The following is a 15,945-nucleotide window of genomic DNA, read 5'->3' as shown; positions in this document are numbered from 1 at the left end:
CAGGAAGGTAGGTACTACTGAGAAGGCTGATTTCTCAACCCACAAGATACCTGTGCATGGGCAGCACCCCTTCTGCACATCAATCAAAGGGCACGATTTGGCTCAAAACAAGTCCTGGAAAACAGTCTCATGAAGCAAAGGGCTTGTAAGCAGTAAGAATCATGGGAGTCGCAGTGCACACCTCTCTCTTGCATGTGCTCTCTGTAACAGAGCATCAGCTGTTACTGCACATGGCTTGATTTTAGCATGCTGATTTAATATTTACAGAGTGCCAATAAAATTTATATGATGACAGCTGGTGGCTCCTGTGGTAATTTATAAACAGCAACAACACAACACAGACATCACAAATTCCAAGAGGAATTCTACGCTATTGTGCAATATTCAGCACCAAAGAATGTGGGTATTTTTCTAATTTTTCAGGCTTTTAATAATCTTTGTAATTATTAATACATCCATACTGGACTTTATGTGAAATCCTTATTATGCAAAGTTAGTATTTCCCCTAGTTATGTTTCTTCCTTCAGAATGGAGTTCACCACAAAGACTAATTATCTATTTATCTGGATTTAATACTCTGGCAAAAGTGTCAGGTAATTCCTATAGTCAGAGCATTTGCAGATACAGTTGGGAAGTCCAGCACGATTGCCTGCTTTTCTTCCAGCACTGTGCTTCCCCAAAAGAAATATTAACAAATGGGAACTGCTGTGCCTATGACTGAGTCAGAATAGGCTACTGCCCTTGTTCCACAACCTGTGTTTACTCTGTACATCCATGAGGAGAAAAGAGTAAAACACAATCTGTCTGGTAAGACCGCAGATCTAATGACTATCCATTACCAGTGTATCACTACAGAAATGCAAATCACCAGTAGTTGACTAGAAGATCACATTACTGAATGATTATTTTTCACTCTACTACAAACTTTCATTGATCATACTATTCCTCTTTGTTTATCTTTACATTTTATTTCCCAAGTCCTTGGTTTCCTTCCCACTCCTTGGTTGGGTATTGATTTTGGTTTTTACATTTATACTTCAAATCAGTGAAAAGTTTTCACAGCTTATTATGTCTTTTACATATAGACATAAATTTACATGTGAAATTTGTCATGGAATAGAGGCAGAGGCTGGTTTTTATTATGACAACCTTTCCAGTGATTCTTTTCCCCATGTTTTTCAATAGTCCAATTAATATGTCTATTATTTTGAGTGTTACCTGTTCCTAGGAACATATGTAGGTTGTTCTTGAGAAAGCACTCTCCTCTCTTTTACCTGGAACATGCTTCAATCTCTTTTCAGGAAACCTCCAGGTCCTGCTAATATATGTTTTCAGGTCAAAGAAAGTTTAGCTTGAAATGTTGACTATTTCCCTGTATAACAGAAGCCTGTGGACACAGAAAAATAAATCAGGACAAGGTCCGAAAGTCCCAACAAAAGCTTGAAATCCACCTAAAGTGACTTTTTGGGTACTTTCTTTCCAGAATAATCGTATTATGATTACGTTTTACAAAGAATGTTATCAGTAATAAGTAAGAGTTTTCTGTATCAGTGGTGATCACCACTCTTCATCCATTTCATCCATCATTGTGCAGCAAAAGTGCTTCAGGGCAAGAGCCCATCAATTTACACTGGGAACCATGCCACTCAGACAGATGGGGATACCTTTAGGTAGCCAAAAGATCATGTATGTGCATCAGCAATGGGTGCTGAAGGGACGATTCTCAGCTGGGAACACTGAAAATGCTGTCTGTTACAAGCTGTCTGTAAATCTTAGCCATTGCTAATCCCTCATGGGTCTGGATTATCTTTTAAAACAGATTGGCTTCCATGGCCCTGTAAGGGCCCTCTGTGAGAAAGGAGAACAGCAGGGGACCCGAGTGTCATGAAAATTTTGCAACTGGCCTGTGCTGACTGAGAGAGGCTAGGACTTAAAGTATAGAATTACAAGAGTAATTCTTTATTCATGCGCATGAGGTGCCCCATTCAAATTGGGGCACACCAAATGCAGTTTTACACATGGTTCTTATGCCTTTCAAGCATTCAGATACAATTCCAGATACCTGGCTGGATGGCCGGGCCCAAAGAGTTGTGGTGAACAGAGTTAAATCCACTTGATGGCCGGTCACGAGTGGTGTCCCCCAGGGCTCGGTTTTGGGGCCACTCCTGTTTAACATCTTTATTGATGATCTAGACAAGGGGATTGAGTGCACCCTCAGTAAGTTTGCAGATGACACCAAGTTGGGTGGGAGTGTTGATCTGCTCGAGGGTAGGGAGGCTCTGCAGAGAGACCTGGACAGGCTGGAGCGATGGGCTAAGGCCAACTGGAGGAGTTTCACTAAGGCCAAATGCCGGGTGCTGCACTTGGGCCACAACAACCCCCAGCAGTGCTACATATTATAAGTAGATTTCTCAAATTGATGTGAGTCAGAGCCAATCAAAATTTCAATTGTTTATTTAGCAAGCGGCAACAAGCAAAACAGCGCTGGGCGGCCGGGGAGTCCTTGCTCCACCAACGGCGCGCACTCACTTCCCGAGGGTCCGTCTTTTTTATATCCTCCGCCTTCCGGTATCGGGTCTCCCTGAGAGGTGTACCCTGCGTCTGAGCACTTTGCAGCTAGGGGGTCGCTCCATCCGGGTCTTCCTCGCGTCACCAACTCCTTGTATTTCCTGCTTTCCTGAGAGTGGCTCACAAAGCTTTTGTTTATATCTTACAGAATATAGACACTACCCCCTTTTTTCTTCTTCTTCTCCCCTTTGTCTTTCTCCCCTTTGTCCTTCTTCCCTTTCTCCCTCTTTTCAGTCTTTTGCCTAGTAGGAGTCCTTGCTTCAGCATTTCAACTTAGATAAGCACTTGCAGTCAGTTTGTCGTTACACAGTGTAATAGTTAAGATTAAGCTTAGACCTACATAGTTTATGGAATAACATGTCACGAGCTCCCAGTATCTTAAATGGAATTTGATGAACAAACAGTTTACTGTCTATCACACTACAGGCTTGGGGAGGAGTGGCTGGAGAGCTGCCAGTCAGAGAGGGACCTGGGGGTGTTGATTGACAGCCGGCTGAACAGGAGCCAGCAGTGTGCCCAGGTGGCCAAGAAGGCCAATGGCATCCTGGCTTGTATCAGAAATAGCGTGGCCAGCAGGGACAGGGAAGTGATCTTACCCCTGTACTCGGCACTGGTGAGGCCGCACCTCGATGACTGTGTTCAGTTTTGGGCCCCTCACTACAAAAAGGACATTGAATTACTCGAGCGTGTCCAGAGAAGGGCAACGAAGCTGGTGAAGGGTCTGGAGCACATGTCGTACGAGGAGCGGCTGAGGGAACTGGGGTTGTTTAGTCTGGAGAAGAGGAGGCTGAGGGGAGACCTCATCGCCCTCTACAACTACCTGAAAGGAGGTTGCAGAGAGCTGGGGATGAGTCTCTTTAATGAAGTAACAAGCGATAGGACAAGAGGTAATGGCCTCAAGTTGCGCCAGGGAAGGTTTAGACTAGATATTAGGAAGTATTTCTTTCCAGAAGGGGTTGTTAGGCGTTGGAATGGGCTGCCCAGGGCAGTGGTGGAGTCCCCATCCCTGGAGGCGTTTAAGAGTCGGGTTGACATAGCGCTTAGAGATAAGGTGCAGTTGGGAACTGTCAGTGTTAGGTTAATGATTGGACTAGGTGATCTTCAAGGTCTTTTCCAACCTGGATGATTCTGTGATTGTGTGACCACTCGCTACTTAGCACACACTACTGTGTTGAAAACCAACTATAGTTCTGTGGTGTTGTCATCCATCTTCTTTCTTGATCTAGGTGTCCTAGGAGATGGTCTTGCTATAGTTACTCAGCTATGAAGCCAGATAATTGGAAGGTTTCACAAAGGTGTGGGAAGGGCTGAGATGCTGCTGCAATCTTGTTAGTCCAGGGGTACCCTTTCTTTTTTGTGGGCGGCTTTAAGATTCCAAGAATCAAAAGACCCATTTCTCCAAGGTGGGGACTGTCCTCCTTGCAGTGAGCTGGGGCCCTTCATTTATGCTGACCTAACCATGATTATGCAGCATACAGTGTAAGATAAGAATCGCTTAAGAAAGCTAATACAATTTCGTACTATTAAGAAAGTTCATACAATTTCATGCTGTAAAGACTAACTGGTACAGTAGTTAGGGAATGAGAGTCTCCTAACACGAGTTGGGAGGCCATGGCAGAGGCCTGGTCTGCAGCACTTTGCAAAGGGACACCACAGAGATGAAGGAGAGAGAAGGACTGATCCCGACTAACATCTGTGCTCAGGATCGGGCTTGCACCAGTAAGCTCTGACACCGGATGAACAGCTGCACGCTGAGGCGGCTATGGCAAACAGGTTTCCCACAGCTTCTCGTTGGGCAGGGCAGACCATGCATTCAGTGCGGCTCCCTCCCGCCTGCGCAGGGAAGGCCAAGTGCACACACCCCACATCCCCCCTGTGTGGGCGATCCTAACGCCAGGAGGCACGACAGCCCAGCTACGAGGCGGAGCCCCCGGCCCAGCCCTGAGGGGAATGCGGCGCGGGGTGCGGGCAGGGGCCGGGCGGAGCCGCCTGGCAGCCCGCCTGCCCACCCTCCGCCGCAGGCCCCTGCCCCGCCCCGCCGCTCGTGGGCCCTCAGCACGCATGCGCGGCGCGGGCGACGGAAGCGGAAGGTGCCGCGGCGGCGAGGGTTGGGCGCGTGCGGGCGCGCGTGCTGCGAGCGGCCGGGGTGGCCCCGCGGTTGCTATGGAGAGCGGGGGAGAGGGGGGCGCGTGACCGCGGCCCCTCCCTTCTCCTCCCGGCCTCGCCCAACGGTTGGTTCCGCCTCGCGCCCTGGGGAGGGGGGCGGCGGGGTAGGGCGGGGCGGTCCCAGGGCAGCCCCCGTCCGTCCCGGGCGTGAGGGGCGGCCCTGCGGGCGGGCCGCTGCGGGGTCCCGCGGCCGAGCGCCCCGCGGCCGAGCGCTGCTCTCGAGGCGGGGGCTCCACCGAGGGGCCGGAGCCGCCCTGCCTGCGGCGGTGGAGTGGCCAGTGCCGGGTGCCGCTCGGGGCCCGCGTCGGCCCGGTCCCGGGAAGGCTGGGAAGGCAGGCTGGCTGGCAGGGGGCTTTCTGCGGGGCGCGTTGGGCCCTCCCTGCCGCCAGACTTGGATGTCGGCTGTGCTCGTATTAAATCTGCGTTACGAGTCTCCGATGTCTGCTTCACCTGTATTAGCTTTAACTTCAGGAGTGCGGTTTTACCTATAGAGAGTTGCGGGAGGGAGACTTCATGAGTATCTCCGGGTCTATGAAATAAAGACATACTGTTACCATTTTCATGAAGCTCCACAGTGCTGCTTTTTTTTTGCTAAGTGAGGAGGAGGGCATTTGCCACTTTCGAGGTGGTAGTGGAAGAGGTGTGTGGGTTTTGTTGGCTATGTGCTCCAGAAACAGCACAAGGAAATGCAATGCCCTCTGACCTTTAGGAGTTTCACACTTTTATTTTCCAGCTCTGGTAGTTAGTAAAATGAAATTTAGGTCTTCGTTCCCTTCGCACTGAGGATCCAAGCAGTGGTGTGCTTAAGTAGCGTATATTATCCGTCTCCAAGCAGCTGTTTGGTCAGCAGTCAGTGAAGGTAGTTTGCAGGGATTTGTGATCAGTGAGGATATAGTGTGTGTACATTAATATCAAGCCACGTCCCAGTCCAGGCCCATGTGACATCTTTCATGAATGCAGTAGGTGTTTACAGGTATGTCTTGCAAGATCCTATCTATGAAAAAGAATTGGGTGGGAATTTCTTGCCTACCTTAACCAACCTGCCACTTAGCAACTATGTAGTGCCAAGGTCTCTACTAACAACCATCTCTATTAGCGTGTGCAGTGCCAGGTACATGGGATTTTGTCATGGCAAAAATATACCGCTGTTTGTATTAACTGGTTATTCAGATACTAGTTTTGTTAAATGGAAGAGCTTCAGGAACGATAATGGTAATTCTGACACTTGATAACAACATGTAAGTGATTTATTTAAAATGTTGAAAATAATTTAGTTCCACTTTTTTTTTTTTTTCCTGGTGAAGTGTATTTTTAGTTTTAGATCGGTAATTTTTGGCAGTAATTCTTAAGATTTCAGGAAAGTCACATCTAAAACCACAGCTGGATCCACAAATTGACAGAAGCTGTTGGTTGTTATGGCCTTGCCTTGGCTATCACGACTATACAGCAAGTGTATCTCTCCTGCTTCTACTCTCCATTCCTTTTTCTGTCTGAATGGCTTAGAATGCATCTTTTTAAGAAAGTGGTGTTTTCCTCACTTCAGAAGTGTGTTTTATAGACCATAGTATTGTTCAGTTTGCATGGAGTCTTAAAATTGTGTTTCACGGTGAACGATACTATGAATTATTGATCTGTGTCATTCTGGACTTGTTAAAGTATTTGTGAAAAAGGTTCTGGAAGTCAGATCTCACAAGTCTTACTTTTCTTACTGAAGTAGAAGTCCAGGGCTAAGGTGAGGCAGAATGTATAGGATCCTGGTTTCTAGTTATGTATCAGTGCAACAGCCATAAAAGTGTAAGGAGCAAGATGTCACCAGAGCTGGTTTCATACTTCTTAGGATAAGAAATTGAGTAGTGCTTGTATTGGGTTTATGAATTGTCTTGATGCAGAATTGAAGTTTGCATTCAAATGAGCCTGTTAAAACACTATTTCAAGTTAATATTTCTGGTTACTGTAGAGCTTTCTCATTTCTTGGAAGTGACTTTCTGCCTGCCTGCCTCATTCTCTGGTCTCATTATTCAGTAGATGTCACATCAGAAGTCATATTGGGGGTGACTGTACTGAACAGATACTGACTTAATGATGACATTAACTGAATTGGGCAGAGGGAAAAGGGTTAGGAAAAAATGCTGTCCAGGCATCCTGTAGTAAAGGTAATTTTTGGAAGGGCAAGAACAATTTTTCATCATGTAAGAGAGACTCAGTCATGTTTTGGTAAATCTGAAGCTTTTCACAGCCACAGCTAGTGCAACTTGAGGCCATTCCCTCTTTTCCTATCACTTGCTACTTCATTAAAGAGGCTCATCCCCAGCTCTCTGCAGCCTCCTTTCAGGTAGTTGTAGAGGGCGATGAGGCCTCCCCTCAGCCTTCTCTTCTCCAGACTAAACAACCCCAGTTCCCTCAGCAGCTCCTCCTACGACCTGTGCTCCAGACCCTTCACCAGCTTCGTTGCCCCTCTCTGGACACATCGAGTAATTCAATGTCCTTTTTGTAGTGAGGGGCCCAAAAGTGAACACAGGAATCGAGGTGCGGCCTCACCAGTGCCGAGTACAGGGGCAAGATCACTTCCCTGTCCCTGCTGGCCACGCTATTTCTGATACAAGCCAGGATGCCATTGGCCTTCTTGGCCACCTGGGCACACTGCTGGCTCCTGTTCAGCCGGCTGTCAATCAACACCCCCAGGTCCCTCTCTGACTGGCAGCTCTCCAGCCACTCCTCCCCAGGCCTGTAGCACTGCTGGGGGTTGTTGTGGCCCAAGTGCAGCACCCGGCATTTGGCCTTATTGAAACTCCTCCAGCTGGCCTTAGCCCATCGCTCCAGCCTGTCCAGATCCCTTTATTTTCCAGATATGATGCCTTTCAAACCAGTGATGATCGTTGTTTCAGTATAATGCTCTTTTCTGTCTCTTTCAGAAAAGATAGAGAAGATGATGAAGAATCTCCCTTTCTTGAGAATGGGGCCTTTTTCTGCATAGTTCCAACTTATTTGTGGAACTTGCCATCAAAGGTATGGGTTTGAGTGAGGTGGTGTTTTTTCCTTTGTTTTTCTAATTATAAAAGTGAATAATGTCATGCAGGCAAAAGTTAGTCACTGAGTTATAAAAATCTGGGATATATTTCTATTGTGTGTATATATATAAAAGCATTCTTACTGTTTTCTGCAGAATTTCGCTGCTAATTGCTCACACATTATACTTACTAGGTCACTCAGAAACAAGTATTTCAGTACTTATATCTCTCTCTTTTGTTTGTTGAGCTGTTATTTCCCCTTCTGAGGAAGTGCTGTGAAGTCATGGAATCTCTGCTGCTCTGGTAAGATGGAAAACAGGTGGATTCCTCAGCAGTCAGGAGTGTTTCTGCCTCTGGTTTTTTTTGCCCTCTGTGTTTCTGTCAGTCTGCATGATTTCCCCTTTGTAAATCCACACTGACTACTCCCAGTCACCTTCTTGTGTTTGGAAACAGTTTCTGATATTATTTGTTTCACCTTCCCAGGGGTCACGGTGAGGCTAACAGGCCTGTAGTTGCCTGGATCCTCCTTCTTGCCCTTGAAGACAGGGTTGGCAGTTGCTCTCTTGAGTCCTCTGGAACCTCACTCACCAGCTTAAAACTTTCAAACATAATTGAGAGTGGCCTCACAATGACAGGGCCAGCTCTTTCAGCACTCATGGTGGCATCTCATCAGGTCTCATGGAAGTGTTATGTCCAGTTTGTTTAAAGGTTTCTTAATCTGATCCTCCCTCACACAGAGTAAATCTTTCTTGCTGCAGACTTTCCCACTGGTCTCAGGGGCCTGGGATTCCAGAAAGACCAAGGTAAAGAAGGTGCTTTGACCTTTTTGTACCTTTTCACTAGGTACTCCGCCCATTTAATAGCAGGACCACATTTCCCCTAGCCTTCCAGGTACACTGCTTGTGTACAAGGCTTTCCTTTTGAACTTCATATCCCTCACTAGATTCAACTTCAGGTGGACTTTGGCTTTCCTAATACCATCCCAGTACACCCAAGTGGTATTTCTGTAGTGTGTGTGGCCCCACTTCACCTCTGTTCTGTTGATTAGAAGATCTCCACATGATTGTCCACATCATCCTGCATTCTTTGCTTACAAACCCTAACCACCACTGCCTTGATCGATCATAGGTTACTACCTCCCTCTCTCATCGTTCCTGGTCTAAGCCTTCCCCTAGCAGATTGACTGGCCTGTTGGTAAAGATGCTTTTATCCCATATAGTGTCAGGTGGATCCTGCCCACCCTCCCCAGCAGTTCTGTGGGTTGTAAAGGTTCTGTGGATGTAAAGGTGGATCCCAGCTTTTGACACGAGCTGCACAACCACTTGCTGGTCTGCAGGATCTGTCTACTCCTCCTCCAGGCCTTCCCCTTCACCATCAGGACAAAAGAGACACCACCTGGCTATCAAGCATTGTCCAACACCCTCTGAGCCATGTAGTTATGCTTGACACATTCCCGGTCTCCCCTGGCTATATCCGTGGTGCTCATATGGAAGAGCAGGTGAGGGTAATAGTCTGATGGCCAGACAGCTACCAGCCTCAGTAACAGCCTCTCCATAGTATCCAGGACCCAAGCCCCTGGCAGGCAGCAAGCCTTGCCAGGTGACAGGTTGGGCCAGCAGCGGTGTCTCTGTCCCTGCATCAGCAGGGAGTTTCCCACCACTGTGCCTTGCCCCACCCTGCCCGCACTGCCACGGGACTCGGGCACATCCAATTCGGAGGCTTCATTGGACAGAGCTCCCTGTCTTTGCCTGCTGACAGGGCTCAGAACCTGCTCTGTAGGTCGGAGCTGCAAGCGGATCAGGAACTGTCCTCCTGGTGCCAAAGCTCACAAGCTCCCTGGCTTCACCAGACTTGGCATCTATCTCCGTGTCCAGCTTGACAAGTTAAGGCTCTGCTGGCTTCTCCTCAGTGCAGTGAGGTTTCCTGTAGCTGCAGAGTCTTGGAGGGGATCTGGTCCATCTCCTTTTCAGCATCCATGATGTTGTACAGTCTGCTCACCTCCTCCCACAGCTTGTCTGCTTGATGAGACAGATCCTTCAGAAGTGCACGTTTAGAAGGATATAAAATGTTTTTTAATTCTATAACTGCTGGTTGCCAAAGCTAACTTACAACAGAGGCACATTAAGAACTCGCAGATTCAGGAGTATAATACTCCATCATTTATATATCTAGAGACTGTACATATGTGTGTAGTATATTAATATCAGGTATACAACAGACTAGGGTGCATGCATGCTACTTATAGTATAATTAAAAATGAATAGTAAATATAGGCCTAAGTAGGTTTTTGTGATTATCATGAACTTAAAAACAGTTTTAAGGGCACAGTAGCTGTATTCAGTATGCCACATGGATTTATAAAACAAGTGTTAGCAAATTTGATGCATTTTTCAGATAAAAATAAGCACTTAATACTCTGCTATACTTGAATGAAAACACTTGTACTGGAAGACAGCAAACAAAGGGTTATGATAAATAGTGCATAGGAGAGGTGTGAAAAATGTCAGCTTAGTTGGGTCTGATTTTGATTAAAGATCTAGAAAAAGAAGAAAAGACAATTAAACTTGTGGATAATATTAAGCAGAGAAATTGTGAATGCAAGTGAGGATAGACAAACATGAAACAAGTAATCAAAACCCCTGGAAACAGAGATGTCTGACTGATAAACGAAATTTCAGTGCCACAAGTAGAAGTTCAAAGGCATGGAAGGAAGTTCATCAGAAACGGACAAGTTTCCTGAAGCCCAGAAATTGGAGAAACTAATGGATAGGAGAATAGTTTGGGGTTTGTGTGCGTGTTGCAATATCAAGATACATACATGAATGCAGCCTGACAAAAAAAGTAACAATAGTAATCCTTCCCTTGAAGGTTCTACTGAACAGAGCTTATGACTTGTTGCTGCATTTTTATGAAGGTCAGTTTATGAAGCTCTGAAGTTCATACTGTAGGATTGGCGGGGTTTCTTCAGCCTAAACCAGAAAAAGAACCCAGCATACTGAACTATCAGAATGGAAACCTTGATGTTTTAAGTGTGATTAATAGTAAGAAAACTCACTATTGTATGGTACCTCTTAATGATCTACATGAAAGATGTTAGGGTAGTGTGGATCTCTCCGCTATTGGTTTGCTATAAATGACATGAAGGAGGTCTGTTAAGCAGGGGAAAATGACAGTTTTCTAGGGAAATTTGTGACTATTTTAACAAACAAGCTTTTAAAAAATAATCTTGAAATATAGTTGGAAGACTATGATAGATAGGTGGGATGAATCCTGGTATAACGTAAGTCATTCCCTGTATTCCTTCTTGGCTTTGCAACCTTTCTGATGGGAGACTTCTTTAATGTTTATATCCTTTGCTGCTGCCAGCTGTCTGACAGTTGCTTACTTTATCTGTTACTGAATAGTTTTCCCAGGTACTCGTTTTACTTGCATCTTCATGATAAAGTTACTTTTTACTGAGATGTAACTAATTAATTAAATCATATTTCTCTTCCTGGTGCTTGAATGGTGTATGCAAAATGTCTGTGGGTTTTCACTTAATTCCTTAAATCAATAGCTGACAGGGTTTGGTTTTGTTTTGTTTTTTTTCCTATTTGAATGTATATGGAATCCTGTAGGTTGCATGATACTAGTTAATTTACTCCTTTTTTAAAATTTTATTTATCTCTCTAGGATAATATTTTCTTCCCGGGTCATGACAGATTATTACCTGTTTGTGTTCAATGGCACGACGAATTCACTTTGTGGTTGACCCTCAGGGTTGGTGCTGCATGGGCCTGATTATCTTTGTCTGGCTGTACAATACAATCTTCATTCCAAAAGTCATCCTTTTTCCTCACTATGAAGAGGGACATATTTCAGTTGTGGCAATTTTGTGTAAGTCAATTTAACTTAGCCCTTTTTTCTACTAGTAAAATAGTATCTTTAGGTAGTAGTTAACATAGGTGAGAAAGGTCAGAAAATAAAGAATAAGGTGAAGGATAAAGGATAAGAGTACTGGGATGCATCCTACATTTCTGTGTTCTGAGAAGCTGAGACACTTCATTTCAAATTCAAACTGCTGAGACAATTCATTTCAAAGCTGTTATGGTAAAACTTTTTTGTGTGGAAACGTGGAAAAAGCATTAATATGGCTTTCAGATCCTGTAGCTAGAACTTTTCAGAGAATTTCAGGCCCACAACTCTTAGTGCTTGTCAGAATGTGGGGTGGTAGTACTGATGATTGACAAACTGAGTTTTGTTAGTTTTGTCATACATCCCTGGATGAGTCAACTAATATGAGTTATGCTAGTAGGTTTTGCTGAGGAAAAGGCTTGAATTATAATGAACCAACTTTTAAAGTGAGGGTGGACTATTGGGAATGTCCTTTCACATAGAGGCTTGGAGGTCTAGAATGGTTGGTGCTTATTTGATAAGACAGTGGAGGAACTTCTTAAATACAGTAGTAAGGTCATAGTGGCATCCTGCTGGTGCTGTCAAAACAGTGTTCACTGCTACCTTTTCCTCTCCCTTTTTAAGACTGGGGAGTAGACTGTATAGTACCAAAAATATATCTGGAACTAAATGAGAAGGCTGAGTAATTTCCAGCTCAGTTCTGGAGCATCTGTATTTTTGATGCAGTGTATAGAGATATTTTGTACACCTGAAAAAGACTAACAAATGCTTATTTATTTTTTCAGGTTATTACTTCTGCTCATTGTTTTGTATAGCTTCATTACTAAGAGCCTCAGTAGCTGATCCAGGAAAACTACCTGAAAACCCAAAGATACCAATTACAGGTACATCAAGTTGTTTCTATATAATTGAATAAAAATTATTGTAATGTCCTCAAAAGAATTAGGAATCAATTTGATTTTGTGAGATTTGGTGGAAACCATAAGCTGTCTCTGCTGAAGCCTATATTGTTAATGAAACTAAAATTGGTATGTCACTGTTTTTAACTGGTATATTTCCAGTGCTTTCCCTTGTGTAGACTCAAAACTTCTTTTTCAAAACCTGTATTCCATCAGAAGTTTAGTTATGTAGGAACTTCTGCTAGGAAATTTTTCCATGGGAAGAATTGTTTTGCATTCTAGGCTTTCAAACATACTGCGTATACTTCTAACTTGGTAATATTTAATAAGCAATGTTTAAGGATGATTAGTCATTATAATTCTACAGCTTTTTTTCTAAGTAAATTTATAAGATGTTGAAAGTGGTGGTAGAAGGTACTCTTAAGCTGGATTTTACCTGTGCCTTTTTTACACTTTTTTTCCAGTGGCTTATGGGCTGTTAACCAAACAAATGTGATACTAATTATATTGCATTGCAATAGAGCAGCAACTTAACGTGAGAATTCCTTCTGTCCTGGTGAATTTATCCCACAATTCCTATATGATATCAGATGCTCCAGAAATTGGAGGAAATTTGAAAACTTAATAACTAATAATTAATCTGGCTTCAGCAATCAAGGACAACAAGAAATGTTTCTATAAGTATGTCAACAGCAAGAGAAAGACAGGGAGAGCCTCCATCCCCTGCTAGATGCAGGAGGAAACATGGTAACAAGTGATGAGGAGAAGGCTGAGGTCCTTAATGCCTTCTTTACCTCAGTCTTTAATAACAAGACTAGTTGTATTGAGGGAATCCAGCCTGCTCAGCCAGAAGACAGAGACTGGGAGAACGACCCCCCCACAATCCAGGAGGAGATAGTCAGTGACCTACTGCATCACACAGACACACACAAGTCTATGGGACCAGATGGGATACACCCGAGGGTGCTGAAGGAGCTGGCTGGGGTGCTCGCCAAGCTGCTTTCCATCATTTACCAGCAGTCCTGGCTGACCGGGGAGGTCCCAACAGATTGGAAATTGGCCAATGTGACGCCCATCTATAAGAAGAGTCGGAAGGATGATCTGGGAAATTGCAGGCCTGTCAGCTTGACTTCGGTGCCCGGGAAGCTGATGGAGCAGCTCATCCTGAGTACCATCATACAACACCTGCGGGACAACCAGATGATCAGACCCAGTCAGCATGGGTTTATGAAAGGCAGGTCCTGCTTGACAAACCTGATCTCCTTCTACGACAGGGTGACCTGCTTATTGGATGAGGGAAAGGCTGTGGATGTTGTCTACCTTGACTTCAGTAAGTCCTTTGACACCATTTCCCACAGCATTCTCCTGGTGAAACTGGCTGCTTGTGGCTTGGATGGGCACACGCTTTGCTGGGTAAAAGACTGTCTGGATGGCCGGGCCCAGAGAGTTGTGGTGAATGGAGTTAAATCCAGTTGGCGGCCGGTCATGAGTGGTGTCCCCCAGGGCTCGGTTTTGGGGCCACTCCTGTTTAACATCTTTATTGATGATCTAGACGAGGGGATCGAGTGCACCCTCAGTAAGTTTGCAGATGACACCAAGTTGGGTGGGAGTGTTGATCTGCTCGAGGGTAGGGAGGCTCTGCAGAGAGATCTGGACAGGCTGGAGCGATGGGCTAAGGCCAACTGGAGGAGTTTCACTAAGGCCAAATGCCGGGTGCTGCACTTGGGCCACAACAACCCCCAGCAGCGGTACAGGCTTGGGGAGGAGTGGCTGGAGAGCTGCCAGTCAGAGAGGGACCTGGGGGTGTTGACTGACAGCCGGCTGAACAGGAGCCAGCAGTGTGCCCAGGTGGCCAAGAAGGCCAATGGCATCCTGGCTTGTATCAGCAATAGCGTGGCCAGCAGGGACAGGGAAGTGATCTTACCCCTGTACTCGGCACTGGTGAGGCCGCACCTCGATTCCTGTGTTCAGTTTTGGGCCCCTCACTACAAAAAGGACATTGAATTACTCAAGCGTGTCCAGAGAAGGGCAACGAAGCTGGTGAAGGGTCTGGAGCACATGTCGTAGGAGGAGCTGCTGAGGGAACTGGGGTTGTTTAGTCTGGAGAAGAGGAGGCTGAGGGGAGGCCTCATCATCCTCTACAACTACCTGAAAGGAGGCTGCAGAGAACTGGGGATGAGTCTCTTTAACCAAGTAACAAGTGATAGGCCAAGACGGAATGGCCTCAAGTTGCACCAGGGAAGGTTCAGACTGGATATTAGGAAGTATTTCTTCACAGAACAGGTTGTTAGGTGTTGGAATGGGCTGCCCAGGGCAGTGGTGGAGTCCCCATCCCTGGAGGTGTTTAAGAGTCGGGTTGACATAGCACTGAGGGATATGGTGTAGTTGGGAACTGTCAGTGTTAGGTTAATGGTTGGACTAGATGATCTTCAAGGTCTTTTCCAAACTTGATGATTCTGTGATTCCGTAGTTCTCCACAGAGAAAGTCTATATTTTTATGAACTGTTTGATGCTCTTAAGGTTCTTGCCTAATGCACAGAGTTTTACATAATAGTTTAGAATGGAGTAGGGCCATTAAACAGCATGAGCTTTGTCACATTAACAGAAAATACTTTTACTCTTCCTGATATTAGAATCTAGGATGATGTCTTTGGAAATATGATTTGTTTAGCCTCAGCACTGATTTTACAATGTGAACAAATTAGGTGGCAGATAGTAGAAAGGGATGTATCTCCCTGGGATTCATATGTGAAATATCACAGAAAATGTCATGTTCGTGTACTTTCTGCTCCTTTGATATGGTAAAATGAAAGGTGGCTCAGACTTAGGTTCTGCAGTCAGAGTTCTTGCTGCAGGAAAGACAGTGTGGATTCTGCAACCCGAGCAGGAGAATGAAGACACTCAGTACAGTTACAGACAATTACATTTATGACTGAATGTTCATTTACCTGCAAAATACCAGGACCAGTAAAATTTCCCTTTGGGCATAAAAGTTCCTTTCTGTTTTAAGGGATCCCTTTGACTAGCTCTCCAACCTCTTCATGCTCCATTCATTTCATACAGCAATGATACTTTATAGATACTTCTGAAGATGGAACACTTAGGCTTGACTGTGACATTGATACTGTGATTTAGTGTGTGCTATATCAGGGGTTTTGTACTTTCTAAAGTAGAACTTTACTTCTCTGGTACTCTCTACGTTGACAGGAAGACACATTTTTGTGTAGTATAAATTGTATTAAAAAATGAGATTGGGGTGTTTCTGAACTCTGATGGTAGGTACCCTATTAGGGAGTGACACCTTGGTGACTCTGAATTTATGGGAACAGATTATAAATCAGTTTCCATCTGGCATTATTGCAAGTTTAATGGTTTCAGATACTGGGCTTCTTTACTTCCAGTGTCTGAAT

General features: G+C 45.0%; 1 protein-coding gene across 6 annotated transcripts in view; it reads left to right on the top strand.

Moving 5' to 3' along the window:
* The first annotated feature begins 4,668 nt into the window (after window positions 1-4,668).
* The window catches only part of ZDHHC21 (zDHHC palmitoyltransferase 21), a 45,236-nt gene continuing 33,959 nt past the window's right edge, over window positions 4,669-15,945 (top strand). Inside the window, exons 1-5 of one of the 6 annotated variants that reach the window (XM_074812383.1) lie at window positions 4,669-4,799; window positions 7,647-7,740; window positions 7,990-8,045; window positions 11,415-11,618; window positions 12,422-12,520. In XM_074812383.1, coding sequence (XP_074668484.1) covers window positions 11,465-11,618; window positions 12,422-12,520 — 253 coding nt within the window. In that variant the 5' untranslated portion in view covers window positions 4,669-4,799; window positions 7,647-7,740; window positions 7,990-8,045; window positions 11,415-11,464. Of the gene's footprint in view, window positions 4,800-5,568; window positions 5,708-7,646; window positions 7,741-7,989; window positions 8,046-11,414; window positions 11,619-12,421; window positions 12,521-13,803; window positions 13,866-15,945 lie in introns of those variants that run through there. The other 5 variants (XM_074812385.1, XM_074812382.1, XM_074812381.1 and 2 more) reach the window with 5 other exon arrangements.

Source organism: Strix aluco, chromosome Z (genome assembly GCF_031877795.1).
Source record: "Strix aluco isolate bStrAlu1 chromosome Z, bStrAlu1.hap1, whole genome shotgun sequence".
Lineage (NCBI taxonomy): Eukaryota > Metazoa > Chordata > Aves > Strigiformes > Strigidae > Strix > Strix aluco.
The sequence above is the reverse complement of the archived record's forward strand: the minus strand, read 5'-3'. Positions and strand labels throughout refer to the sequence as shown.